At 33.8% G+C, this 25944-nt stretch overlaps 1 protein-coding gene across 9 annotated transcripts in view; it reads right to left on the reverse strand.

Moving 5' to 3' along the window:
• MON2 (MON2 homolog, regulator of endosome-to-Golgi trafficking) overlaps nucleotides 1–25944 on the reverse strand; it is a 112165-nt gene that overhangs the window by 9547 nt on the left and 76674 nt on the right. For 5 of the 9 annotated variants that reach the window (XM_054506948.2, XM_045873062.3, XM_054506949.2 and 2 more), the window contains 8 exons: nucleotides 23779–23922; nucleotides 23187–23204; nucleotides 22769–22897; nucleotides 19038–19228; nucleotides 12810–12870; nucleotides 11495–11618; nucleotides 8346–8553; nucleotides 5584–5666 (listed from right to left, as the gene is read on the reverse strand). In XM_054506948.2, the coding sequence (XP_054362923.1) occupies nucleotides 5584–5666; nucleotides 8346–8553; nucleotides 11495–11618; nucleotides 12810–12870; nucleotides 19038–19228; nucleotides 22769–22897; nucleotides 23187–23204; nucleotides 23779–23922 (958 nt within the window). Of the gene's footprint in view, nucleotides 1–1227; nucleotides 1538–2118; nucleotides 2251–5583; nucleotides 5667–8345; nucleotides 8554–11494; nucleotides 11619–12809; nucleotides 12871–19037; nucleotides 19229–22768; nucleotides 22898–23186; nucleotides 23205–23778; nucleotides 23923–25944 lie in introns of those variants that run through there. The other 4 variants (XR_008505960.2, XR_008505959.1, XM_045873064.3 and 1 more) reach the window with 4 other exon arrangements.

Here is a 25944-nt window from a genome sequence, read left to right on the forward strand (position 1 = left end):
AGGCCTTGGAAGCTGACAAAGTAACCTAGAATTCAAACTTTTGTCATTTTCAGTATAAGTGCCAGACAATGTAGTATATATTTCAAGAACAATTAGAAAACTCAATTTCTTATGCAGTTGTATGCTAAAAATATAAATATTTAAATGATTTTCCCAGTAACATCCTTGATATTCATTTTAGTTTCAAGTGACCACACAGATCCATTCTTCTCTTATACTGCTTCCTAATTTGTAACGTATATCACTACATTTAAACTTCAGTGGGGAGTGACATGTCTGTGTTCCTCACCACTATCACCGACAACTAGTATAGTTGAATGCTATTTGGTGAATGGGCAAAAGGGTTATATCCCAATTAGTTTATAATTTCCTTATATTCTGAGATCACGTATTACATTTCTATTTTCCTAGAAGTACTGTGCATATTGCTGAGAGTACAATATGGAATAAAACCAGCTGACAAATTTTTGTTAGACTGTATATGTATATGACACTTTGCGGAGTAAAATTCAGATCTAGGAGGCAGTACAGTAAAAACGAAAGGATACTGTATTATACCTAAGTAACTTTAATTCTATTTTTCACTCCAATTTCTCTTTATCTCAACTTCTGTTGGAGAATAAAGGAATAAGTTTCTCAAACTAGTGTTCTTCAAGATACTTCTTATAAAAAAAATAATATTCAGGTAAATTTGGCACATGTTATATATATTATCTTCCTTTTTGGGGAGTCATAATTCACACGAATTTATTAAAAACCTGGAGTAAAAGAAGAGGTTTAACTTTATCTAATTCAAGGCTTCCAAAATTAATTTGGTTATAGAACTTTTTTAAATTCAGTATCTACTGACCTCACTCATCATCATTAATATTCACTGCTTAGTACTAATCTTGGGAAATGTTGACCTGTTCATGTAATCCCTACTTCACCCAAACAGGGGCTTCTTCAGCGTGGGAGTGGGGCTGATGGGTAACGGTGAGGGAGGGAATGTAAGGCCAGAGCTGTTTTTAATCTGTATATATTAGGAATCCGTATCAGATTTCATTTGTAAAAAGAACTGTGCTGCTTGACAGAAAACAGTTTAAAAACCACCAGTCTAAGAAGTTCTAAACCGTCTGCTCCAGCTGTTGTCTGTGAAACTTTCCACTAACCATTTGACAAAAGACTGCACAGAGAGCATTCTAGAAAAATGGCAGAGTAGGAAGTACTAGGAATTTGTCTACCCACCTAGACAACAATTGCATTGGCAGAATCTGCAACTATTTTGGAACTCTGGAGTCTACTGAAGGCCTGCAACTTCCTGAGGTAGATTTGGACAGTATATCGTGATTGATTTGGGTCAGTTTCAGGTCTTAGCACAGTAGCAGCTACCCATCCCTCACTCCTAGCCATGTGGTTGGGAGACGTGCACGTGTTCCTGGAGCAGCTAGCACACAGCTTACAGAAGGCCATGGTGGGCAAAAAGGACCCATCCTTCAAATTCCAGGGATCTGTGCTCTGATAGATGCTTCTGATCACAGAGGTGCAGATAGAGAGGCTTCAACAACAACAACAAAACAAATCCCTCAATTAAAAAATCTGCAAAGCGTTTGAATACACATTTCTCCAAAGGAGATATACAAATGGCCAATTATGCACATGAAAAGATGCTCAACATCGCTAATCATGAGGGAAATGCAAATCAAAACAACAATATGACCCGCCTCCTATTCATTAAAATGGCCACTATCAACAAAAACAAAAAGGAAAAACAAAAAACCCCAAGTATTCATGAAGATGTGGAGAAATTAGAATCTTACTCACTCATGGTGGGAATGTAAAATGATACAGCCACAGTAGAAAATAATATAGTGGTTCCTCAAAAAATAAAAAAAATAGAGGGGCGCCTGGGTGGCTCAGATGGTTAAGCACCTGCCTTCAGCTCAGGTCATGATCTTCAGGTCCTGGGATCGAGCCCCATGTTGGGCTCCCAGTTCAGCAGGCAGTATGCTTCCCCACTCTCCCTCTGCCTCTCCCCGTTTTTGCTCTGTCTCTGTCTCTCTCTCAAATGAATAAATAAAATCTTTAAAAATAAAAAAAAATTAATTTAAAAATTAAAAAAATAAAAAATAAAATTACCATATGATTCAGCAATTCTACTTCTGGGTATATTCTCAAAAGAATTGAAAGCAGGGTCTTGAAGAGATTTCTGTACACACGTTCATTGCGGCATTATTCACAATCGCTAAAATGTGGAATCCACCCAAGTGTCTACCAATGGATGAATGGATAAGGAAAACATGAGATACACACACACACACACACACACACACACAGGAATATTACTCAGTCTTAAAAAGGAAATTCTCCAACATGCTATGATATGAATGAACCATGATGGCATTATACTAAGTGAAAAAAGCCAGCCACAAAAGACAAATACTATATGCTTCAACTTATATGAGATACTCAGAGTAGTCAAAATCATAATGATAGAAAGTAGAATGGTGGTTGCCAGGAGCTGGGAGAAGTGGGGAATAGGAGTTATCGTTTAATAAGTGTAGAGTTCCAGTTACAAGATGAGAAGAGTTACGGAGATGGATGGTGCTGATGGCAGTACACTATTATGAATGTATTGAATACCACTGAACTGTACACTTAAAAATGGCTGATTATAAATGTTTATGTGTATTTTACTATCAAAAAAAGAGGGGTTACACAGATTGAAACCTACCTAGATTGCCCCAGATGGAGTCAACTGACAAAATTAATTCTTGGTTTATTACAGGAAAATACAAAAATACACTGTTTAAGATCACATCTTAAACTCAGGGGAAGTTACTCAAATTTCTTAAATTAAAATATTGTTTTAAAAACCCACTATATATCTTGGTGGGCACCTTGGACTACCTATCAAAAAGGAATGAAAAAGCCGTATGCAATTATATGGAAGAATCTCTCTATTACATGAAGTGGAGAAAAACAGAGATTTCAGAACAGTAGATATAATGCGGGTCTATTAAGTATATTCATTTATGTTTAAAATTGGGGGCATACTGGAGTATATATTTTGTATTTACATAATAAACTTATGGAACGATCTACAAACTAATAAAAATGGTTGCCTATGGTGAGTGAAGAACTAGACAGATCTAAAATAGGGTAAAGATGATCTTTAAACTTTTCCCTGTATGTCTTTTTATGTTTTTGAATATTTGAACCATGTATATGGTTACTACCTATCAAATTTTGAAGTAAAATCAAATAAAACAATAAAAACAAAATTCCCCCAAATTAAAAATAAGTCCAACAAATGTCTTCTCTCCCTCTAAAAAGCCCTAAAACAAATGACAAATGTCCTAAACAAATGTTGGGTATACATTGGTTCCAAACCTTATACCTATCCTCCTGAATTAATTTTGGACTGGCTATGAGCAATCCAACATATTTCCACTGGAAAGGCCTGGCTTTTTCTAAGTTACCTCCTTTTTTTCCTGTTTCTTAATGAAGATTATCATAGGTTTTTAATATGTTACAATATCATCATCATCATTTATGGTTACATTTAATTCAAATTTTCACTTCATATGTTCAGAGCCAGAATTCAAACTCTCTTAGACAATTTTTAACAATAAGTTAAATCATCTATCATTACCGCACTTCCCTATTCATGGCCCACTGGCTTTGTAAAAAAAAAAAAAAGAAAGAAGAAGAAAAGAAAAGGAAAGGAAAGAAAGGGTAAAAAAAGGTTACTGACAAATTCTGCTTAAATTCTTGACAGCTGTCTTAATCTCCTACAAAATGCAAGCACTATGCATCCAAATACACTGGTTATATTTAATACATCTATAGCAATAACATGGGAATTGGAGAATTTCCTGTTTAAGTTTTAAATATATTTTTAAGAATCCAATTCTATCCTATGATCTAATAAAGATTTTACTGGTCACTAGGAAGTTAATGCATGGTTTCCCTCTCTGAAAGATCAACCAGAACATTTTTTAAGAGAACTCAAATTTGGGGGCGCCTGGGTGGCTCAGTCGTTAAGCGTCTGCCTTCGGCTCGGGTCATGATCCCGGAGCCCTGGGATCAAGCCCCACATCAGGCTCCCTGCTCAGCGGGAGGCCTGCTTCTCCCTCTTCCACTCCCCCTGCTTTTGTTCCCTCTCTCGCTGTCTCTCTGTCAAATAAATAAATAAAATCTAAAAAAAAAAAAAAAAAGAGAACTCAAATTTGAACTTGATGGGATGAAGTCAGAATATTGCTCCCACAATTTTCTTACAAATTCTACCCCCTCCTTTGGATTGAATAAATATAAATCTATTGCTCCTTAAGGTTTTTAGTATAATACTCACCCTTTCTAGGCCAAAGGTAAATTTTGAAAACAGAAAAATATGTATTTACTTTTATTATATAATAACTGCCAGGAACAAATATCCTAGGGCTCATTTATAAGGCATTTATTAGGAACCTCCTTCTTGGGTATTAAAAGTAATGCTGCTTAAAGTGCCAGTCGGCTAAGGTGCTTGGGCCAGAATATAAATCAACACACTCCTTCTTTAACAAAGGCTTGTTGTATAAAAAATGTCAACTGAACCACTGTGTTCAGTGACACAATTAACTCATATTCTGGTGCCAGCTCTTTAGCCTGTCCTCGAACAAACCACTTTGCATTGCAATGCAGAGGATTCAAAATAGAGCAAAACATGGCCCCAAAAGCCTCTCAAGAAGTTTACAAGTTAAAGGAACTGAGCCATGTATGTGTGTAACTGTAATACATATGGAGTGCTTTAAGACAAAGGTATATATAAAACAGCTATGAGTTCAATAAAAAGAGAAATCACTCACCATTCAGGATTAAAAACAAGGCTTAAAAGTGGAGTGAGTGCTATTTGAACTAGGTAGATGCAGGCAGGAGAATGAAATAAGCAAAAGGTTGGGAATACTTGGGTAGACTGAGAATTTTAGTTTGGTGGGAAAATAGGAAAAATGATGTCTAGTGGAAATAAACCATAAATCTAATGTGGTCTGACAACAGTACTCTTTGCATTTGGTAGGTAATGGTAAATGAAAATTTTTTGTTCTACAAAGATGGGAAAATGAATGATCAAAGCTGCACTTTTGGAAAAATCATTTCTGGCAATAACAAAATATGGACAGAAGAGGAATGAGTTACAGAAAGGGGAAACAAATGAGGTAAAGCTATAAAATGATTCAAAGTTGTACAGTTTATACTTACACTGTAATTCAGTACACACGTAGGATGGAAGCCTACACCTACCCAAAATCTCAGTAATGTTCTACATTAAAAATATATGAACTATGAATTATCCATGCAACATCCTGAATTCAGACCAACTTAAAAAAAAAAAAAAACAACCAAACTGTTATTTAACATAAAGAAGCTAAACATTACAAATTAATTTTACTTAATTGACATCCTAATGGACTTGATTCTTTGCTGTCATAAGGACTGGAAAAAAGAAAGTCTAATAGCTATTATGTTCCTAAAATTTAGTTAACTTAATAATAATAATAGAGAAGTACATCAGAAATAGAACATAAATGCTATGAGTTTAGAATAACTGAGTTTCTAAGCACTTACCATTCTCAGGCTGAGTTTTCTTAAGTGAATCAATGAGAGTACTGACCGCTTTTAAAACAAATATGATTTCTGTTACTTGTTGCCTAAAAAAGAGATGGGAAATTATTTCCATCAGGATTTTAAGATATGCCATGTGTGTTTTTTACTAGGTTTATACAAGTAGATGTACTTTGGAAAAATACTGGACACAATACAATGCAAAGTTAATGTTAGTTTTAAATTCTTAAAAAGAAAAATTATTTTATTAATATGTACTTCAGTGTACAAATAAGATTTAGAGTTATTCTTATCATAAGTTATCAATTTCAAACGGGGGCATCTATTCAGGCAAATCCAAATTTATTTGTAAGATATTTAACATAATTATTTAAATTTAAGACATTTTATACATGCTTTTAAAGCTTCTCTACAAAAGTGGGGTTTTTTTTCCTTTTTAACTAGTTAGTGCTAAAAAGGATTTACCAAAATTTAAATGGAAATAAAGACGACTACTACCTCCTGGCATATATTTTATCATGCTGTTAGAAGGACATTTAAAATTACAATAGTACAGGGATGCCTGGATGGCACAGTTGGTTAAGCGTCCAACACTTGGTTTCGGCCTCATTGTGATCTCAGGGTTATGATTTCAGGGTCATGAAGTCATGATCCAACACTTGGTTTTAGCCTCACTGTGATCTCAGGGTTATGATTTCAGGGTCATGAGGTCATGATCTCAGGGTCATAAGGTCAAGCTCATGTTGGCCTTTGAGCTCAGCGCAGAGTCTGCTTGACTCTCTCTCTCTCCTCTCCCCCCACCCTTGTACTCTCTCTCTCTCAAATAAATAATCTTTTAAAAAAAATTTACAATAGTGCTGGGGTGGGGAAAAAAATTACAATAGAACTTATTTAACTTTCTAATACAACAAAAGAAATATGCTCAAAATTAATCCTAAGGCAGTACTATTTGGAGATGTTAGCAATGAAGAATGAACTTGGGAGTAAAGGATCAACAAGAGTAGCTTGATTCCCTTCTTTCTCCCTACCTAGTCTCCTCAGTCCTGATACGAATCTGTGTTTTTATTCTACAAAAAAAGATTTTTCTTTTTTTTCTTTTTTTTTTAAGATTTTATTTCTTTATTTGACAGAGAGACAGACAGCGAGAGCAGGAACACAAGCAGGGGGAGTGGGAGAGGGAGAAGCAGGCTTCCTGCAGAGCTGGGAGCCTGATGCGGGGCTTGATCCCAGGACCCTGGGATCATGACCTGAGCCGAAGGCAGACGCTTAACCAACTGAGCCACCCAGGTGCCCCCAAAAAAGATTTTTCTAATATTATGACAGAGTATATTTCAAGTCTCCCTTTTTAAGCATAGAAGATAATGTTATTGTGTTGCGATGTAGTTTAGAAAATAATGTAATGATACTGAGTCAAACACAGGATGATACGATATAACACTTTATAGGACAACTATAAATAAGACTCAATTTAAAAGCAATAAACACTAAAAACATAAACAAGGAAAAATTGCTTTCTGAAATCAAATAATGTTATAATCTAATAAATAAAAATATCCAAAGCAAAACAACTTTATTACTGCTTTTCCGAGTATACTTCAGAGATAATTTTGATAAACCAATTTTCAATTATGCCCATAACCAAATTACCAACACCTGTCTTTGGAACTTTCGCATATAAATCTGAATAGGAAGAGGTATAATTTATGTTTTAGAAATTCAAAATACAGTTGGACCCCAAAAGTAGAAATATAAATGACTAATAGCATTGATAATTAAAAAAAATAACAACAGCAAACTACTATGTAACTATTTTTCATTCATCAAATTTTAAAAGATAAAATAAATCATAATGCAAATTGGTAGAAATCTCTGGTAGGGAATTTGTAATACATATCAAAAGCTTTTAAAATGTCTTTATATTCTGACAAGTCAATTCTCACTCCAAAATTTTATTATGTAAATAAGAATGTACACAAAGATTTAGGGCTGGTGATTTACCTCTCCAATACTACCTTATATGAGATGGAACCCATAATGATTTTCGTAACTCTTTCCTGACTTTGACAACTTTGTCTTCCAACATTATTTTGTTTCATTTGTTTTGCCTTAAACTCTAATTCCCACATTAAAAAATAGATTGCTGACATAACCCTAATTTATGATTGCATTTTTTGATGAATTCTGATTTCTACCCCAACTTTGATTAGTCTTAGCTTAGCAGAAAGGCCTAGAGTCCATTCTACGACACAGCTTGACTAAATGGTAAGCAAGTTAGTTCAGGAACAAGGGCTTAATTAAGCAAATCAGATGACAAGAAGATCTAAGACATGGCTAGCTGACTTATAGAGAAATCTAAAAATAACTGTAAAACAACCTAGGAAGTTCCTAGAGTATGATTCATCTATTATTGTCTCTCTAGAGAGATTCATACTCATGTGCTCATACGGATCCACAAGTCCTTATCCAGAAATCCTTAAGACGATATATTTTAGAATTCAAAATTTTCTTTTAAATCCAAAAAGGAAATTTGGTACATATATATTATTTACCCTCCATAAGGAGTCTGAAAGAGCACCCCATAATAAAATACACTAATATATCTGCAGCAAAACTTATGAATATTTACACTGTATAAAATGAATAAAATTATAAACAGCTTCAGGTTACGTTCAAATCACTTATAAAAACAACTTAATGCTTAGAGCTTTTTTATTATTAGTAACTATGATAACATATTTCCTTTATCTATAAAATAAAATTTATACCTTGGAAGAGGGCATTTACCACTTAATCTTTCATCCTCTATATAACGATGAAGCACATCTTGAGATCTCTTTAAAAGCACTGAGAGTGCCATTCGTGAGATGTAGCCTTCTTGAGGTGTTGTGACTTTGTTACTGAAGGAAAACTGGAGCAGTGTTTCAAAACACATTTTAGAAAATTCCTCTCTCAAACGAATATCAATCTCTGCTTCTGTAAAATTAAAAATTTTTAATGGTTAACGAAAGGTTAAATTAATAACCTTAATGATAACGACTCTTAGCCAACTAGAAATGGAAGGAAATTCAACTGATGAAAGGCATCTATGAAAAACTTATAGCTAACAGCATATATATAGCAATTTTCCCCCTTGCAAGATCAAAAACAAGGCAAGACTGTCCACTGTCATCACTTCTACATAATATTTCTCTTATCTTTGTCTTTTTATACCCTTTGACAGCATATAAAATACTTCTCAATAGTTTTCCACAAGGTCGTACTTGGTGATACTCTTTCTTCCTTCTTCCTCCCTCCCTTTCTTCCTTCTTCTTGGCAACATCTTTCCCAGAGCCAGATCTCTGCTCTAGTGTGGACTAGCTGCTCTCCAGACCTGCTGTCCAGCTATATCCTCGAACTAGTCTTTGCCACATCCTCAGAATTGTTTTTATTCTCTCTTGTTTTCTACCCCACTTCCTAGATCCATGCCTTCTGTTTCTTTGGTTTACTCCTTTGTTTTCATGGAGCACATTCTGAAGTACCTGAGAAAGACTGACTAGGAAGTAAAATTTTTCAGAACTTGCACTTCCGAAAATGTCATTACTTTTCTGTGGTACTCAAAGAGTAGTACCTAGCAGCATCAGCATCACCAGAGAACTCGTTAGAAATACAAATTCTCATATCCCACCCTGGACCTACTGAATCAGAAGCTCAGAGAATACAGCCCAGCAATAGCTTGCCCTTGCAGCTGATTATAATGCATGCTGACACTTGAGAATTACCATCTACGCTTATACTTTGACAACGATGGGCCTACGTATGAAACTCCATGTTAAAAATCCTTTCCAATTATAACTCTGAAACCACTGCATCAATGTCTGTTAGCATCCAATGCTGTTACTGAGAAGTCCAGTATCATCTTGACAAAATTCTTTTGTGTTGGCCTTTTTTCTCTTCTTTCTGAAATCTTGTAAAATCTTCTCTTTAGCCCAAGTACTCTGAAATTTCATGACAACATGAAATCTGTGGATCTTCTTGTGGGTCTTTTTTCTTTCACTCTCTGGTTACTGAGTGACCATTTTTAATCTGGAGACTGATTTCTTTGGTTTATGTCTTTGATAATTTCCTTTTAGCTTTGCCCTATATTTTCTCTTTCTGGAAGACCCACTGTCAGATGTTAGACCTCTTCGATTCATTTTCTTACTTTCTTGTCATAGTGCTCACTTTTTTGTCTTTCTCTGCTTTTGGGTTATTTCCTTATATTTTCTTGCAACCCTTCACTGGACTTGTTATTTCAGTGATCACATTTTTAGTTTCTATGAACTCTTTCTTGTAATGATTGCTCCTTAATAGCATTTTCTGTTTCATGGATGTAAAATCTTTTAACTCTTTGAAGATCCTAATTATAATTGTGCTTTTGGGGACAGAATGTTTCTGTGGCCCTGAATTTACCTTTCCTCTGAGTTTCTTTTACTCCCTATTCATTTGTTTTGGTTTTTCTCTTTTGTGTTGGAAGATTTTCTCTGAAAGCTTTGGCTATCAGGTCATACTTAAGAGTGGTGGACCAAAAATGATGACTGGAACCTAAGTCTTTATAGGTTGGTCCAGTTTAGCACGGACCAACTCTATATATACGTTTAAAAAAGCCCTCCAAGTTCAAACTGAGAAGTTTGTGTCCTATAGCAAAGGAGGTCCATGTACCTTCCTTATGTTGGTATATTTAGTACTATAAATGGCAAGAGGTATCATCAGAAACTGCTTGAAAAAGTATACATGGCAATTCAGTAGTTCTTATTTAGCTTAAAATATTTACATCTGATTATAAATATTGTTCATAAATTCCTTTTTATAAAAATGTATCTAGAAATTTTTATATACTCTTAATAATAAAAAGTTGACTGTATTAACATAAGTAGGTTTTAATTTTTTTTTCTGAGATTTTTATTTCGTTATATCTGCACTTTATCAGATCACTTTTATCACTTTATCACTGGGCTGAGAAAAGAACTACTGTAGTTTGTGAAGTAAGCAATATGAGAGACATCTAGTGGCCAAACTGTACACATTTAAATGCTTTTTAAAGTGTTTAGCACAGTTCCACAGAAGTTAGTCATGGCTCTGGTAAATTCTGGGGATTAAGGATATGCATGGCACAAATTTATACTTTTTTAATCATCTCAGAGAAAAATCATGTTATGATACCACAATTATATTTAACAATTGAGCACAGGTTTAGAAAAAGAGAAATAATAGCAAAAAGCAATTTAAGTACTATCTCCCAATAAAGTAGCATGATAAAATGAAAAAGAGCATGGAGTTCTTTTTAAGGATGAATTTGGCTTCCAGCGTTTAGATTATGGATAATTTTTCCAACCTTTCTCAACCCATTTCCCCTCTGCAATATGGTGGAAACTATCCTCATAGAAATACTGTGAGGAAAGAGGTAACATTCTAGCAGAATACCCTGCACATGGTTAAGAATTTACTAAATTTAGTTCCATTAACAAATGTTAAGGCATCTATTTGTTTTAACTGACTAACTGTAATTTATAATTCTGAGTGACTGATATTAATATCTTCATTTCACAGATGATAAAATGGAGACTCAAAGAAGTTAGCCAACTGCTAGGTGGCAGAATATACACTCATTACTTCCCAATAATTCATGACTTCACAAAACTGTTAAGTTGTGTCAGCCAACAGTGACTTAGGCAGATTTCCTAAGTGCTCTGCAATTTAATTCATAACACATAATTCACAGAATATTCACATTTTCCCCTCATAAAACTTAATGTTCTATTACATTCTTAAAATTTACCCTACTATTCTCCAGTTTACATTTTACCACAATCACAGGACTAAACATTTCTACAATCAGCTTCTTCCAAAGTACTTCAATACTTACTAACATTTTTAATAAATCATTAAAATAACATACCTGTAAATGAAGATGACTGAGAATGTATTGAGCCCTTATTAAGCATAGTCATTATCTGACCGACAAATTCCTTAGGAATAAAATTGGCATAAGGTAGTATCTCAGTGCTGATAAGCTGAACTACCTAAAACAAAAGAGGCAAACTCAAATGCATTTTTTTTCTTGAAGAAGACCAATCAAATCACAATTTCTACAGTAAAATCTAAATTTTATTTTAAAAGAAAATTGATTAAAGAATCTTCCTTAATTAACTACATAAATATTTTAATGTTAACATACAGGATGAGTGGATGAGTAGCCTACTTCCTTCATCTGTCTTAGTAATAATAACAATAAATTTATTTTATTTTTTATAGTCAATTACAAAACAGTCAATCCTATAAACTGTTTACTATGCAGCCATTTTAATATATGTTGATCTCACATGAAATGTATCCATGTTAGAATAAAATATCCGAAACAGAATTAAGAATAAAAGTTAAATCACCTTTTTAGAACTGTAAACAAGCCAAAAGAGAAAGTAAAGTTATATTCATTTTTGCTGAATAGCTCATTTCTAACATATAATGTGTTATTTTGCCCTTTGAAGAAAAAGAAGAAAAACACTAATGGACAAAAGGCAATATTTTATATGTACATGATGCATATACTTTTCATGTACACTTCAAAGTAGTTAACTTATTTACTTAAAGGATCTTTTATCCCACTTAAAGGAAAATCATCAAAACACCTTCCCCAACAAAAAACCCATAACCAAAAACGACTTCTTTAAACTCCATTTACAATAAAAAAAATATATTCTTTAAAAAACACTCATTATGTGCCTCCAGAGTTCTGGAGGCTCTATCTACTTCTGGTTAAAAACGGAAATCTAGGGGTGCCTGGCTGGCTCAGTCGGAAGACTGTGTGACACTTGATCTCAGGGTCATGAGTTCAAGCCCCATGTTGGGCACAGAGCGTACTTAAAAAAAATTCTAAACAACTTATAATTTTGAACCACAACACCTGGTTTGCCAAACTATAGAGCAAACTCTCAAATACATGCTCAATAACCAATAGATTTTACTGAATCAACTGCTTTCTTAAATTATTAAATGGACACAACTGAGTATTTAGACTAAAAGCTAACAAAATAAGGAAATCATGTCAGTGCTTTCAAAACTAACCTTTAATCTTTGTGAGAGTTTTACTGCTTTTAGGTTCAATCTTAAACCTATCACTTTACTTCTTCTCTTAGCAATTTTATAGTTTCAACATTTCTACTATTTGGTTTGCACAAATGGTTATGGGAAAATGTTTTAAATAGCTTCCTCACCTCAACATCAATACTTTCATTTCTTTGAAATTCTTGAATAGAGAGATTATCTGGAGGTATGCTAAAAAAATAAACAAAACACTTGATTTTTAAAAGGTAAAATGTTCCCTGAAAATAAACAGTATTCAAATGACAAAAAGTATTTTCTCAACCAGGTTAAACATTACCATTTATTTAAAAGGACAGTTATTTTTAATCAAAGTTATCAGTGTGACTAAACTAATTACAAACATGAACTTCTAGCTACAAAAATGCTTGGTCCAATCCTGAACTAAATAAAATCTGTAAAACTAAACTCCTTTCAGTACTAATGAATGAAAAAACAATAAAAAGTGAGGATATTATTATCATCTGCAGTAACAACAAAAATTACCATTGTGATGATACCTGAATTCACTTATATTGCCAGTGACTTAAGAGTGTCTTGGTCATCTGCTGAACTATTCATTCAGAGACTGCCCATTAATCACTGACCATAATAATCAATTATTATAATAATTTATAATAAACACAATATATTAAAGATCTTTACAATAAAAAAGAGAACATCTAAAAAAAAAAAGGCAGAAAATTGTTCCAGCAAGATCAGTGGAAATCAACATTCTGAGAACCAAGGTGAATTCTAAACCATGTGACTCTTAATAAGAATGAACAGTAAAATGGTATTAAATTTATGAAACAGTGAAATATTAACTACTTATAAACAGCTGAGAATCAGATGTTAATGATTATTACAATAATAATAACAGCTAAAATTACAGAGCCAGCCAATGTACTAAGAGCTTTATTTGTATTACCTCCTATGATTGCACAGTAACCACATGTAGTATTTTTCCTCATGTAATTGACAGAAGAGGAAACTGAGGCTTCAAATGCTAGTAATATGACCAAGAATGTACTGTAAGCAAATGACAAGGTCAGAATTTGACCCTAAACTTCTCCGATATTTGAGCTTAAATCCTTCTCTTTCATGTTGTAAATGTAAAAATAGTGTCATATTTAGGATTAGAGTTATAGTGTACACTTTTATATCTAGGGCTATTTTTGCTTTATTTGGTATTATTTGGTCAAATACACATACACACACGCGCGCGCGCACACTCCAGTATAGGTACCAGATCTTTTTTGTTTGACTTAGATATTTCCATCCAACAAATATTTACTGAGTACCAAATACTCTGTATCAGGCACTATACAAGATCCAGCTGTGAATAAGATGGACCCAGTCCCTGTTGCATGAAACTTGCATTCTGCTGTGCAAGTCCTAGACTAACTCTATAATCTGGTAGTAATAAACTACAGGAAAAAAATTTAAAGACGTACCCAAATTTGCACCAATGGTGAGAATTTCATAACCACTACTACTAAAGTAGCTTCACAGATCCTATCTGTATCTGTATGTTTAATTCTAATTTATAATCAAGTAATGTAAGTGTTCATTGATACAAAAAAATTATGATGGTGGACGTAACTAAGGATGGGCTGACTACCAATTTAAAAAAAGCATTATTAGGAACAGACACTAATAATATTAATGTTAATGGAATCATATATCAGAAACACTTAAATGGATTTTTTAAATATTTTATAATGAGGAAAGAACGTAGCACACAAAGTCAGAAACTGAAAAGTTCATTACTCCTAATCCCAGTGATCAATAAAATTGGGAAATTATTCGATCATGCATAGGTTAAGTATTCTGATCTCAAAACTCAAACTAATTGTTATTTAACTTAGAGTTAGTATCCTTACTAAACACTTCGAGCATATCAAAAAACACTGATGATTAACACAGATTACCTATAAATTATAAGTAGAGACTGTCAATATTGCAGGTAGAAATGGGCCATATAAGATCCTTAAATTCTCTAAGATTGAGGTTTGTAAGTTAGTGATTTTTTTTAAAGATTTTATTTATTTATTTGAGAGAGAGATTGAGATAGAGAGAGCATGAGAGGGGGGAGGGTCAGAGGGAGAAGCAGACTCCCCGCTGAGCAGGGAGCCCGATATGGGACTTGATCCCGGGACTCCAGGATCATGACCTGAGCCGAAGGCAGTCACTTAACCAACTGAGCCACCCAGGCGCCCCAGTTAGTGATTTTTTAAAAAATTATTTTTACGGGGGCGCCTGGGTGGCTCAGTCGGTTAAGCGTCTGCCTTCGGCTCGGGTCATGGTCCCAGGGTCCTGGGATCGAGCCCCGCATCGGGCTCCCTGCTCAGCAGGAAGCCTGCTTCTCCCTCTCCCACTCCCTCTGCTTGTGTTCCCTCTCTCGCTGTGTCTCTCTCTGTCAAATAAATAAATAAAATCTTTAAAAAAAAAAAAAATTATTTTTACGAATCTTTATTTGAAATAAAAGAGCCTTCAAACTGATAAAGTGTTATTTGTATTTTTTGTCAGTTCTCTCTGCATGGTACATTAAAAAAATGTACTGAGATACAATTTCATATACCATAAAATTCACCTTTTTAAAGTGTATAATTCAGTGCTTTTTAGTATATTCACAAAGTTGTGCCACTTCTAATTCTAGAATATTTTCATCACTCCTGAATGACATTCTGTACTTTTTGCAGTCACTCCTCATTGTCTCCTCCTCCCACCTGTGGCCATTAATCTACTTTCTGTCTCTACGCATTTGCCTATTCTGGATATACTATATAAATGAGATCATACGATATATGGCCTTTCGTGTCTGGTTTCTTTCACTTAGCATAACATCTTCAAGATTCATCTATATTGTAGCATGCATGCATCAGTATTTTATCCCTTTTTATGGCTGAATATTCCATTCTATGGATATACCACATTTAATTTATCCACTCAACAGCTGATAAACATTTGGATTGTTTTCATTTTTAGCTATTATGAAAAATACTGCTATGCACATTACTGAATAAGTTTTTGTGTGAATATGTTTCACCTGATTTCTTTTAGGTACTACTTAGTGATTTTAAACTTAAAGTCCACTGACCATTAACTGTATGAATTCTCACACTAGCCCAAGTGTATTCTACAGGATAAAAACCATGTTTCAGTACTCTAAGGATGATTGAATGAATTCCTAATAAACCTCAAGTGTCTACCAGATCACAGTGCTTATGTTGTTCATCTTTAATCATGTTTTTTCTTTTTCTCATTTAAAGTATTTACTTATCATAGTCCTCAATAATGTCCAAAGCCTTTGTTTACTTCTAGCTAATTTTGGTTTTATTTGTATTTCTTTGTTATTATACTGCCTTGCCAAAGCAGCTTACAGACCAAAAAAAAAGCTAAGAAATATCAGAGAAAGTCATGGTTATTCACAAAGTCTTAGAGTATATATTAAGTTAAAGGATTTATAAATGTTCCAACATAAAATATACCCAAATATTTAAAAACCTAAGTCTTGTTACTCCAAGCGACATTCTGAAACACCACCTTACTGTTCAAATACTAGTGATGGACTTCAGTTATAGAACAAGTATATATGTGACATAAAATAAAAATTTGTGATTTCCAAAATAATCAAGTATTTGGAAAACAAAAAACAAAGCCTTCTCATGAAACTAAAAATATGCATCGTTTTTAAGTTCTCTTCATGAGCACTACATTTTTAACGTCAACTAACTAACGAAAGCTTTCAATTTGAGGCTTAAAATATTTTTGGACTGGCTTTATCCATCTTAGCTGTTTTCACATTGATGAAAAATTTAAGTCAAGATATATAAACTAGTAGACCTTCACAACTAATCAATTCATTTCACCTTATAATTAAGAGAAAACGATGCCTACTGAAGGGAAACAACCAGTTCAAGGTCAACAGAAAGGAGGTGGCAGAGTCCAAAGTAGGTCATGGGTCTCCTGACCCTCAATATAGGATAGCAGAAGGCTTAAATCTGTAACTATAATAATCACAACTTAGAATGCTAATTCTGTGTTACTGACAGCAGAATTTAGTACCTTTATTATTTTCTACCCATTATAAGCAATCCCAAATTTAGAAGTAAATTTCTACTCCCAGTTATTTAGAGCTTGGGTCTTTAAAATTCTGGTTTAAAATATGGCTGTTTCATGGGAAAGGATATGGACAATATCACTTTCTCTTAAGGAAAAGAAATAACAATAATGAGGATAATAAAAGTGGTAGTAAGCATTTTAAAAGCACTCATGTGCCAGGTACTACTCTAAGCAGTCATTTATTTTAAGTGACTTAATACCTGGGTGCCTGGGTAGCCAAGTCAGTTAAGCATCCAATTCTTGATTTCGGCTCAGGTCATGATCTCAGGGTTGTGAGATGGAGCCCCTCGTTGGGCTTCACACTGGGCGTGGAGCCTGCTTAAGATTCTCTCTCCCTCTCTCCCTCTGCCCTTCCAAATGTACTCTCTCTCAAAAAATAAAAATAAGTGACATAATAGTCCAGCAGTCACTTTAAGTGACTTAATCCTCATAATAACCCTATGAGTTAGGTAGCATTATCATTCCTACTTAACAGATGAAAATATCTCAGTTACAAAGTAACTGTTGGGATTTGAATCCAGGTGGCCCAGCTCCTGAGTCAGTGCACTATAATGGCTGCTTCTTAAGCAATATGATTTTTCAACATACCAAATACACTCAAACCTTTAATGTAAATGGGGCCATAGTCGGGCAAAAGACTGCAAAGAGATTATAGTACAGCTGCATTAATACAAAATGACATAAGATGTACAGTATCTATTATTAAGACTTTGATTTCATTTTCTACCTCCTGCAAACACAGAAAAATTATTTCATTAAACTGAATTTAATAAAATAATATTCAACAAGAAACTTGAGAATAAGTAAGATGGTGGAAAGACTCAGCCACAGTAAAAGAAATTCTTTTTTTTTAAGATTTTATTTATTTATTTGAGAGCGAGTGAGAGCGAGAGAGAGACAGAGCACACAAGCAGGTAAAGGGCAGAGGGAGAAGGAGACTCCCCGCCGAGCAGGGAGCCCGATGAGGGGCTCGATACTGGGACTCCAGGATCATGACCTAAGCCCAAAGCAGACGCTTTAACTGACTGAGCCACCCAGGTGCCCCAGGAAAAGAAATTCTTAAAGAAGTTTTACTCATTGCCAAAAAAACCTAATCTAAAAGCTTGTATTAATAAAGCAACATGCATATACAGATAACTGGGAAAGAAAGAGAAAAGTGTAAATTTCTAAACCTATTTGATTCATACAAATTAACATAGTGATTTCAGGCAACGGAGTACACAGAGGAACTCATATTTTCAGGGTTAAATATAAAAACAATTTGTTTGAATATGCTCTGTGAGTCCCTATAATTTTTCTGCAAATACAAAGAGTACACTTGCATTGGTATCTGTAAGATTTCTAGAGATGAGAAATACAAAAGGAACTAAAACAAAATCTGACCATTTGTGGAAACAGAAATTAGGATGTCATTACTTTCAATTTTGAAATACCAGATATGCTTTCACACAGCAAAATTTAAGTTAACCCACAGAAGATTCCTCCTTCAAAAAATGTAATGTGTGTTCCAATTATCCTACTCTCACTCAGTGAGGGGTCAAAAGAAGATCCATAAACATAAGCCCTCAGGTGGATATCACATAGTGAAAATTCCACTCTTCTTTGCCAAACCTAACATCTTAAAGAGCTAATCATTATCACCACTAATCTTATTTATTCCAGTAAAATACTGATTTTCAGAAATTATTTTCTTCTTGCAATGTCAAATGTGCAGCAGATTTAAAAAACAGATCTTCTTAGCTTCATTGAGTTAAAACCTTAATTATGAGGGGCCTGGGTGGCTCAGTTGGTTAAGCGACTGCCTTCGGCTCAGGTCATGATCCTGGAGCCCCAGGATCGAGTCCCGCATCGGGCTCCCTGCTCAGCGGGGAGTCTGCTTCTCCCTCTGACCCTCCCCTCTCTCATGTGCTCTCTCTCTCTATCTCAATCTCTCTCTCAAATAAATAAATAAAATCTTAAAAAAAAACACAACAACCTTAATTATGATGCATCCATATAGTCTTATAGATACCTGTCTAACCAAAAACACTGTGAAAAGCAAAAATCTCCATTTGCTCACAGATAATGTAGCTAGTGGATAAATGTTTAATCCATCAGTTGTGCTTTGTATACGATGGAGCAATCTTAATAATTACTTTGTTAATGAATAATGAGAAATACTGTTTTTAGATCAATTGCAGGCATTATATATTTTTGAGAGATTATCTTACAACTGTAAAATTGAATGAGCTGACCTTTTAGTAAAGAGAAAGTCTTCAAAAGTGTTGGCTAGTTCTGGCCACATACTGTCAAATTTTCCAGAAGAAGCATGCTGCCGGGCAACAGGTAACCCAATAGAAAGAACTTTGAGGAGAGAAGATACTGCTAATTTCCATGTGCTTTCAGAAGGGCAGGAATATTTCAAACTGAGAGGAACCCTAAGTGTCTGTGAAAATAAAGACAGTTTAAGATATGTATTAATTAAAATATATACATACAACTTTAATTACTTAAAAAAACTAAAGCAGAAAAAAATAATAGCATAGGTATTTTCACTTTAAAAAGGATGTTATTTTCTAGAAGGATCAATTTTCAGACACAGTCCTCAAATCTACTGCCTAGAAAGATACTCTGTCTCCATTTTACAATGACCTTGAACAAGTAACAACTTTCTGAACTTCAGTTTCTCATCATAAAACATAGGGATGTTATCTGAAAACTTAAGATAGGAGTAGTAAACTTACAATTTTGCAGCTTCTCTCAAATTGCTGTTATGGAATTAGAACATTTTGCCATAGTTTTCCTAGCAGAAAATAATTTGGGGTTCTCCCATCTAACAGAGATCAATACCTTGTTTTCATGATTGGTTAGGTAAACATAACCTAAAGAATAATCAATACTTTGAAGTCTTATATTTTATCTCTAAAATTCTTTGAATTTTATATTCTACTCCAAATTTTAATGTATTTTTTTTCCATTTCCAAGTTATTTCAGTAAAACTGATGATAAAAAAGATAGTTTATTCTTTAACCCTTGTGGATACAGGAGTAAAGCATCTGAGCTATGTATAGTGACTACGATGTTGAGACTTACTTTTTAACTGGTCAACTTTTGCGGTAGGTTGCTATAAACCATTAAAGAACTAATTTGGTGATTCAGAATAAACTCCTACAGTCACACTTCTATCCAGCAACTAGAAGACCAGACTGACCAAACTACCACAGTGAGTTGTCTCAGAGCACTATCAATAGATTGTTTGCATGACAGTGAAAATCCTGCTTTTATATAAAAATTCCAGTTAGAGAAAGATAAAGGGTAGAAGAGATACATTTTCATATTTCAAGGTTACGTAGGGAATATAAAACTTAATTTCATCATCCTCCACACAATTATTACTGACTACTCACATAGTGAACCATTACATGTTAGCATGAACTGAGCCTCCACTAAGAGATAATCAGCCTAGCCAAATCTATCCTTTTCCTCTCCCCATGTGCTTTGGGGGAAACTGACTCCACTTTCAGTTGGGAATTAGGGTAAGGAGATGATTAGCTTATTAAGTCAATTAATACACTCCATTTTTCTGGCCATAATTACTGGTTCAAGACTGGCCATAGGATTAAAGCTGGTCCACTTAAGGTTAATTTTAGGAACCAAGAAGAATAGTGTGATAAGAAGTACATGCACATACACACACCTCCTACTGGACATCAAGCCCTTTATTAGTTTATAACTATGAGGAGAAACATAGTTGGGATGCAGTCAATCCTTGGAAAGCAGAAGAGAGAGAGAGAAAAATTTTATTTTTGTTGATACTGCTGAACCACTGAATAAACCAAACCTAAAACCCTCCCTCTATCTCTGAATTTTCAAACTAAGCATGGCAATAAGTCTTCTTCATTATTAAAGCTAGTCAGAGCCTGAATGTATGTCATTTGCAAAGAAAATAATACTAAATTGTACAAGGGCAAGTCTAAATTAACATTTTATAACTCAAGGTTAGATAATCGAAAAATATAGTTTACCACTACAATTAATATTTTACTGAAATCAAGGGAATGCTAAGCACAATAGATCTATGTGATTTATACATTTTTTGTTTAAAAATATTTCAGCAACTAATACAGAGACTAGCGTATAGTATATGCTGAGTAAATGTATGTGGGAACTGGGAAATTCTGTTCTTGCTGCTACAAAGCTCACAATTTTTGAGAAAAAAGAGCCTTGTCCACTAAACCACAATACAATATAGTAATAAGCAGCATCAAGAAAGGGGGCATATAGAAAAGAGATTGTTTAATTCTTTTAAAAAGACAAACTGATTCATGTCACTCCTTAGTGTTCAACCTCAATGAAGTCTGATTCCTTATGATGGTTTATAAGAACCCTAGCTACTTTTTCAGACTTATTCCTAGCCCTGACACCTCCCTAAGTGGAATTTCTCAATATTTCTTGAAAAAATACCACAATCTTTTACATTGCTTAATGCCTCTCCCTTTCTACCTAGCAAACCTATTACTCCTTCAAGTGTCACTTCTATTAACCCTTGCCAAAATCCTCTAGGCAGGTTAGTTACTTCCTGTCTATGGGGGATGGGAGGAGGTACTAACTTTTTATTCAGCACTGACATGTGGCAAGTATCATTAAATGCTGTATCTCAAATGAGTCTCTTAATAGTTCAGACATGTAAGTGGTATTGGTATTAACCTTCTTTTACAGATGAGAAATACTCTGACAGGTTCATTTACCCAAAAATCATACAGCAGCAAGTAAAGAGCAATGCACTATTCTAAGGCAGGTCTATCTGAATCCACTCTGTGGTCTTCACCTAGGACTTAACATACTATATTATTATTTGTTTGCCTTTCTATATTCCTTTTATTGAATTATTAAATATAAGAATTATTTTATTCATTTTTAATCCCTATTATTTAATTAGTACATGGCAACAGAGGTGCTTAAAAACTATTCTCAATAAATGAGAGAGAGAATAGTTGTGATGGGGTGCATGGGAGGGGTAGAAAGAGTACAAAAGTCAAGGGAAGAAAGAGTTTAAAGAAGGCAAGGGCAATATCATATAATAGGAAGATAATTAGAAAAGGACACAGGATTTAAAGATTTGATCTTCTAAACCTTAAGTCATTTCTGAAGCACAATATGAAAGTAAGCCAGCATGCAGTGGATTGAGAGTGAGCTGCAGCTATGTGAAGGACACAAGCTGTTTAAAGTAAAGGAATCTGGAAAAAAAGGAAAGCTGAAAGAGGATGGCCATTTGAGTAGGAAGCAAAGTGAGAGAAAGTTCTTAAATAAAGGGCTTTATCATCTTTCCAAGATACTGTTTACAAGGCTAAAAGGAAAATGAAAGAATCACCAACAAAGAAAGAGGGAAAGAGAAAAGGAGGGAAACAAAAGAGCAGGATGAGCTTTGGAACGAGAATGGCCATCTTCCTTGAGGAAAGATGGTTCATATTGGCCTATATTTGTTCAGTAAATAGAAGGCAAGGTTCAGGTTTGCCCTTCAAAACACAGGAAAAAACAAGAAATACACTTCGGAGGAATCAGACAGAATCAACAAGAGATGAGTTTTAAAAATGGTTGTCCGTACACTAAGGAACTGACTTAAAAAAAAAATACATATCAGTTAAATTGATGTGCTGTGCATTTCTCCCTGAATGCTCATCAACCTTGAAGTATGAGAAGTTACTGTCCTAAGAAACAGGATCCTTCATTGACTTGTGGCATAACTTAAGAATTGTAAAAAACCTAATGCATACTTACTTTAAAATATTTTTCGTTAAAAAAAAAAACTTTTCATACTGGGACTGGCTTCCTAAATACTATCCATGAATGTTGGAGAAAAGTCCCTATAAATAATAATATAAATATTTTCCATTTATCTCAATATATGATAATATATTATTACCTAAAAAGTAATTTCAGTAATAGTGTCATCATCAAAGAATAGAAATTAAAAAGAAAAAGATACCTTAATAATATTCTGGAGTACCTTCTCATTCACGACTGCTTTGTGACAGGCTGTTTTTTGGTATAAATCCACAACTACTTCTAAAGACCTTTCAGCAAATGGTACATAATTCAAGGCTACCCATTCCGCCTAAAAAGTAATATTTTCACATGGAGTTAAAAATACATGAGATTAGATTAAATTATATTGTTTTCAAAGGGAAACCTTCTTTGTCTTAAAGTTCAGTCCTTGGTTTTAGGTCAGATTATATTACATGCAAAGTTTTCAAACAGATACGTACTTCATGAAAGAACAATTTGCAGCCAGGCAAAAATTAAAACTATCAGAAAAAGCACAGAGAGCATTCTACCAAGAAATGGGAAAGATGTACTTTACTTGTTGCCAATAGGTTAGGACAATTTTAGGAAATTTAACTCACCGGTGCAAATAGTTGGATCTATTGTGATTCCATTGTGTTGCAAGACAAATAGAATGAGAAAAGTTAATACACATTAAAACTACTTTTCGGACCATGTAAAATTTTATTTTAATGTTGAGTGAACAAAATCAGCCTGTGCATGCATTCAGAAATTTACTTTTCCCCTAAGCCAAAATTTGCCAATGATGGCTATAAAAATCTTTTAGGTGAAATCCAACTAAATTTCACACCAGCAATAGACAACTTATTTAGTACACACAGGTGTCTTCACCTTGCATGGCAGGCATTTATTTTAGACAAGATTAGGCTTAGGGATTTAGAAGCCATCTTGTAATGGGATGGGGCAGTGAAGAAAGGAACTTTGAAGAAAAACGTAACATGAAAGGCCAAACTTTCTGGAGAACTACTTGGGAAAGGAAAGTCATAAACAAGAAAAAAAGGAATACAGAAAAGATTTTCCAAATAGTGTTTTGAGTTTAAACTGTTAACAGACATATGAAAGTTTATTTGTGAATGAAAAATTTCCATCTTATGTGGAACTGTTTATAAGCCATGAAATCTTCCAGAGAAAATACAATTTAAATGAAATTACCTGATTATATTTTGCATTTGCAATGTGCTTGGTTTCTAGCTGTCCATACTGTGGAGGTTTACAGGAAAATTCCACAAATGCCAGTAACTGGTCAAATATAGCTGGATACATTATCTGCATGTTTTCTGGCCCCACGCAGATGGCCTATAAAAGCAAAATATGAACAGCAGAATGCATAACCTGAACTCCAGTTAAGTTCTTCACTGTATATGCATTTAACCAAAGAATCTTAAAAACTGTCCTATTTTATGTAAGTATTACACAATCTTTTATAAGTCCTGAAGGACATAGCTATTACAAGCTATTTTAAACTATTATTGAATAAAGTATAAGCCAAATGTGTTAATGAGCTACAAAATGTTTTTTAATAGAAAGTGTGATTTATGACTTAACAGACTGGAAAAAGGGCAAGCACTTGGAGTGGAGCCCCAGGCAGTCTTGAGGTTCCATGATTGGATCATTGGTTCAGGATTACAGCCATTAGACCATCAAGAACGCTTCACTGACCAAGATTATATTGACTGATAGTGACTTCTATTTAAGTGATAGTATCAGTTCATTGAAATGACAGCTGATTTCTGCACTATGCCTAGTCTTCTGACTTTCACAAATAATCATGTGTATTATAGTTGGGGGAAATAAGCCATGGATGAAAATCTGTTTCTAAAAGAAATGTATATGTTAATTTTTTAACAGGGCAGTGTATATTTAATGTCTAATGTATCTGAATATATAGACTTGATTTAAAACAAGAAAATTTTAAAAAATTAATAGAAACTAAACCTATTGCTACAAACAATTTGATAAAGAGTAAAGTGCATATCCTGACACTGCAGATTTTAATTCCTTCAGGTATGTTGAAAGTACTTAAAATAAATCTTATATTTTCATTTTTTCTAGCCACAAATGTGTTTTCTCCTCTTGTCCTTTCACATATTTTAGTGTTTCTTTTTCTCTGTGGGAAAAATATTTAATGATATTATTTACATAATGTATAAAATAAATTTGTGCTTTACAAAACAAAAAGCATGGTCATTCTGCGCTTGAGGTACCCTCAAAGTACTAAATCAAAATTCAAAGCATTTCAAAAATTTAAGGAATATTCTTTAAAAAGATGCACACATTTATGTTTTTCTGCAATCCATGGCTTTTTAAACCTGTCAGATAATATATTAATTTTATTTTCCCTGAGGGAAGATGTAACCATTTATGGTTATGACTTAAGTTTTAAATAAAAGTCTTGAAAGACAGATAAGCAAAGTGCTGCCATATCTAAGTTAGATCATCTTATAATTACAATGTAAAAAAGTAGAATAAAATATCTAATACTATCTCTCAATATTTGGTTATTTTTCTCAGTAACAGTAAATGGAGAACTTGAATGCCTAAAAAAATTCACTCTACTGACTGATTCTGTAAATTTCACTTTCTTCTTTACTAATCTCTTGCTGAGTCGTAACTCTTAGAAGTAAACAAGCAGTAATTACTGTGGAAAAGAAATAATTATACCAAGTGGATTCTTAATTTTTCAATGACTAAAAAAGAGAAAAAGCCCGTGTGGTTACCTTAGAAAACTAAGTATTACCATTTCTCTGGAAATATCTTAGCACCAAATAATGACTGTGACTACACATTTTGATTTTCAGTGGTCCTTTATAAAAAGAAAATATACTGTAGCATTATAGTTGACTTAATAAGTAATTCTGAGATCTTAAAATGCATAATGTGGAACTGACATTTTTTTTAAACAAACTCCATCTAAGAAAAAGTTATTATTGGTTTTTCTTCAATATTCTTAAGTTTGTGTATCAGAAAAAAACTATAGTATGAACCTGATAACAGATTTTACTCCAAAAGTTAAGAATCAGTCAGCTATCTAGACATTTCCTATTATTCCAGTTTGAAAACTACATGTGAAAACAAGAACAGAAAATGGACATCCAACCTCTGACATGGTTCAAGGTTTCTCTTAAGTCCTTCAACAATAATTCCTTCAGTACCTATATCTACTAAGACTTTTTTTGCCCTCTCCCCTCATATACTAAGATGTTTGACAGGGAACTTGATGATGAAGACAGTAACAGCTAACATTTAGTTTAACTGTGCCAGGCAAATGCCTTACAAACCCCATTTAATAATAGGTGAAGATCTATTATTTTTATTTTA

Source organism: Mirounga angustirostris, unplaced genomic scaffold, assembly GCF_029215605.1.
Source record: "Mirounga angustirostris isolate CCGP_5_RB_7025 unplaced genomic scaffold, mMirAng1.0.hap1 SCAF_5, whole genome shotgun sequence".
NCBI lineage: Eukaryota > Metazoa > Chordata > Mammalia > Carnivora > Phocidae > Mirounga > Mirounga angustirostris.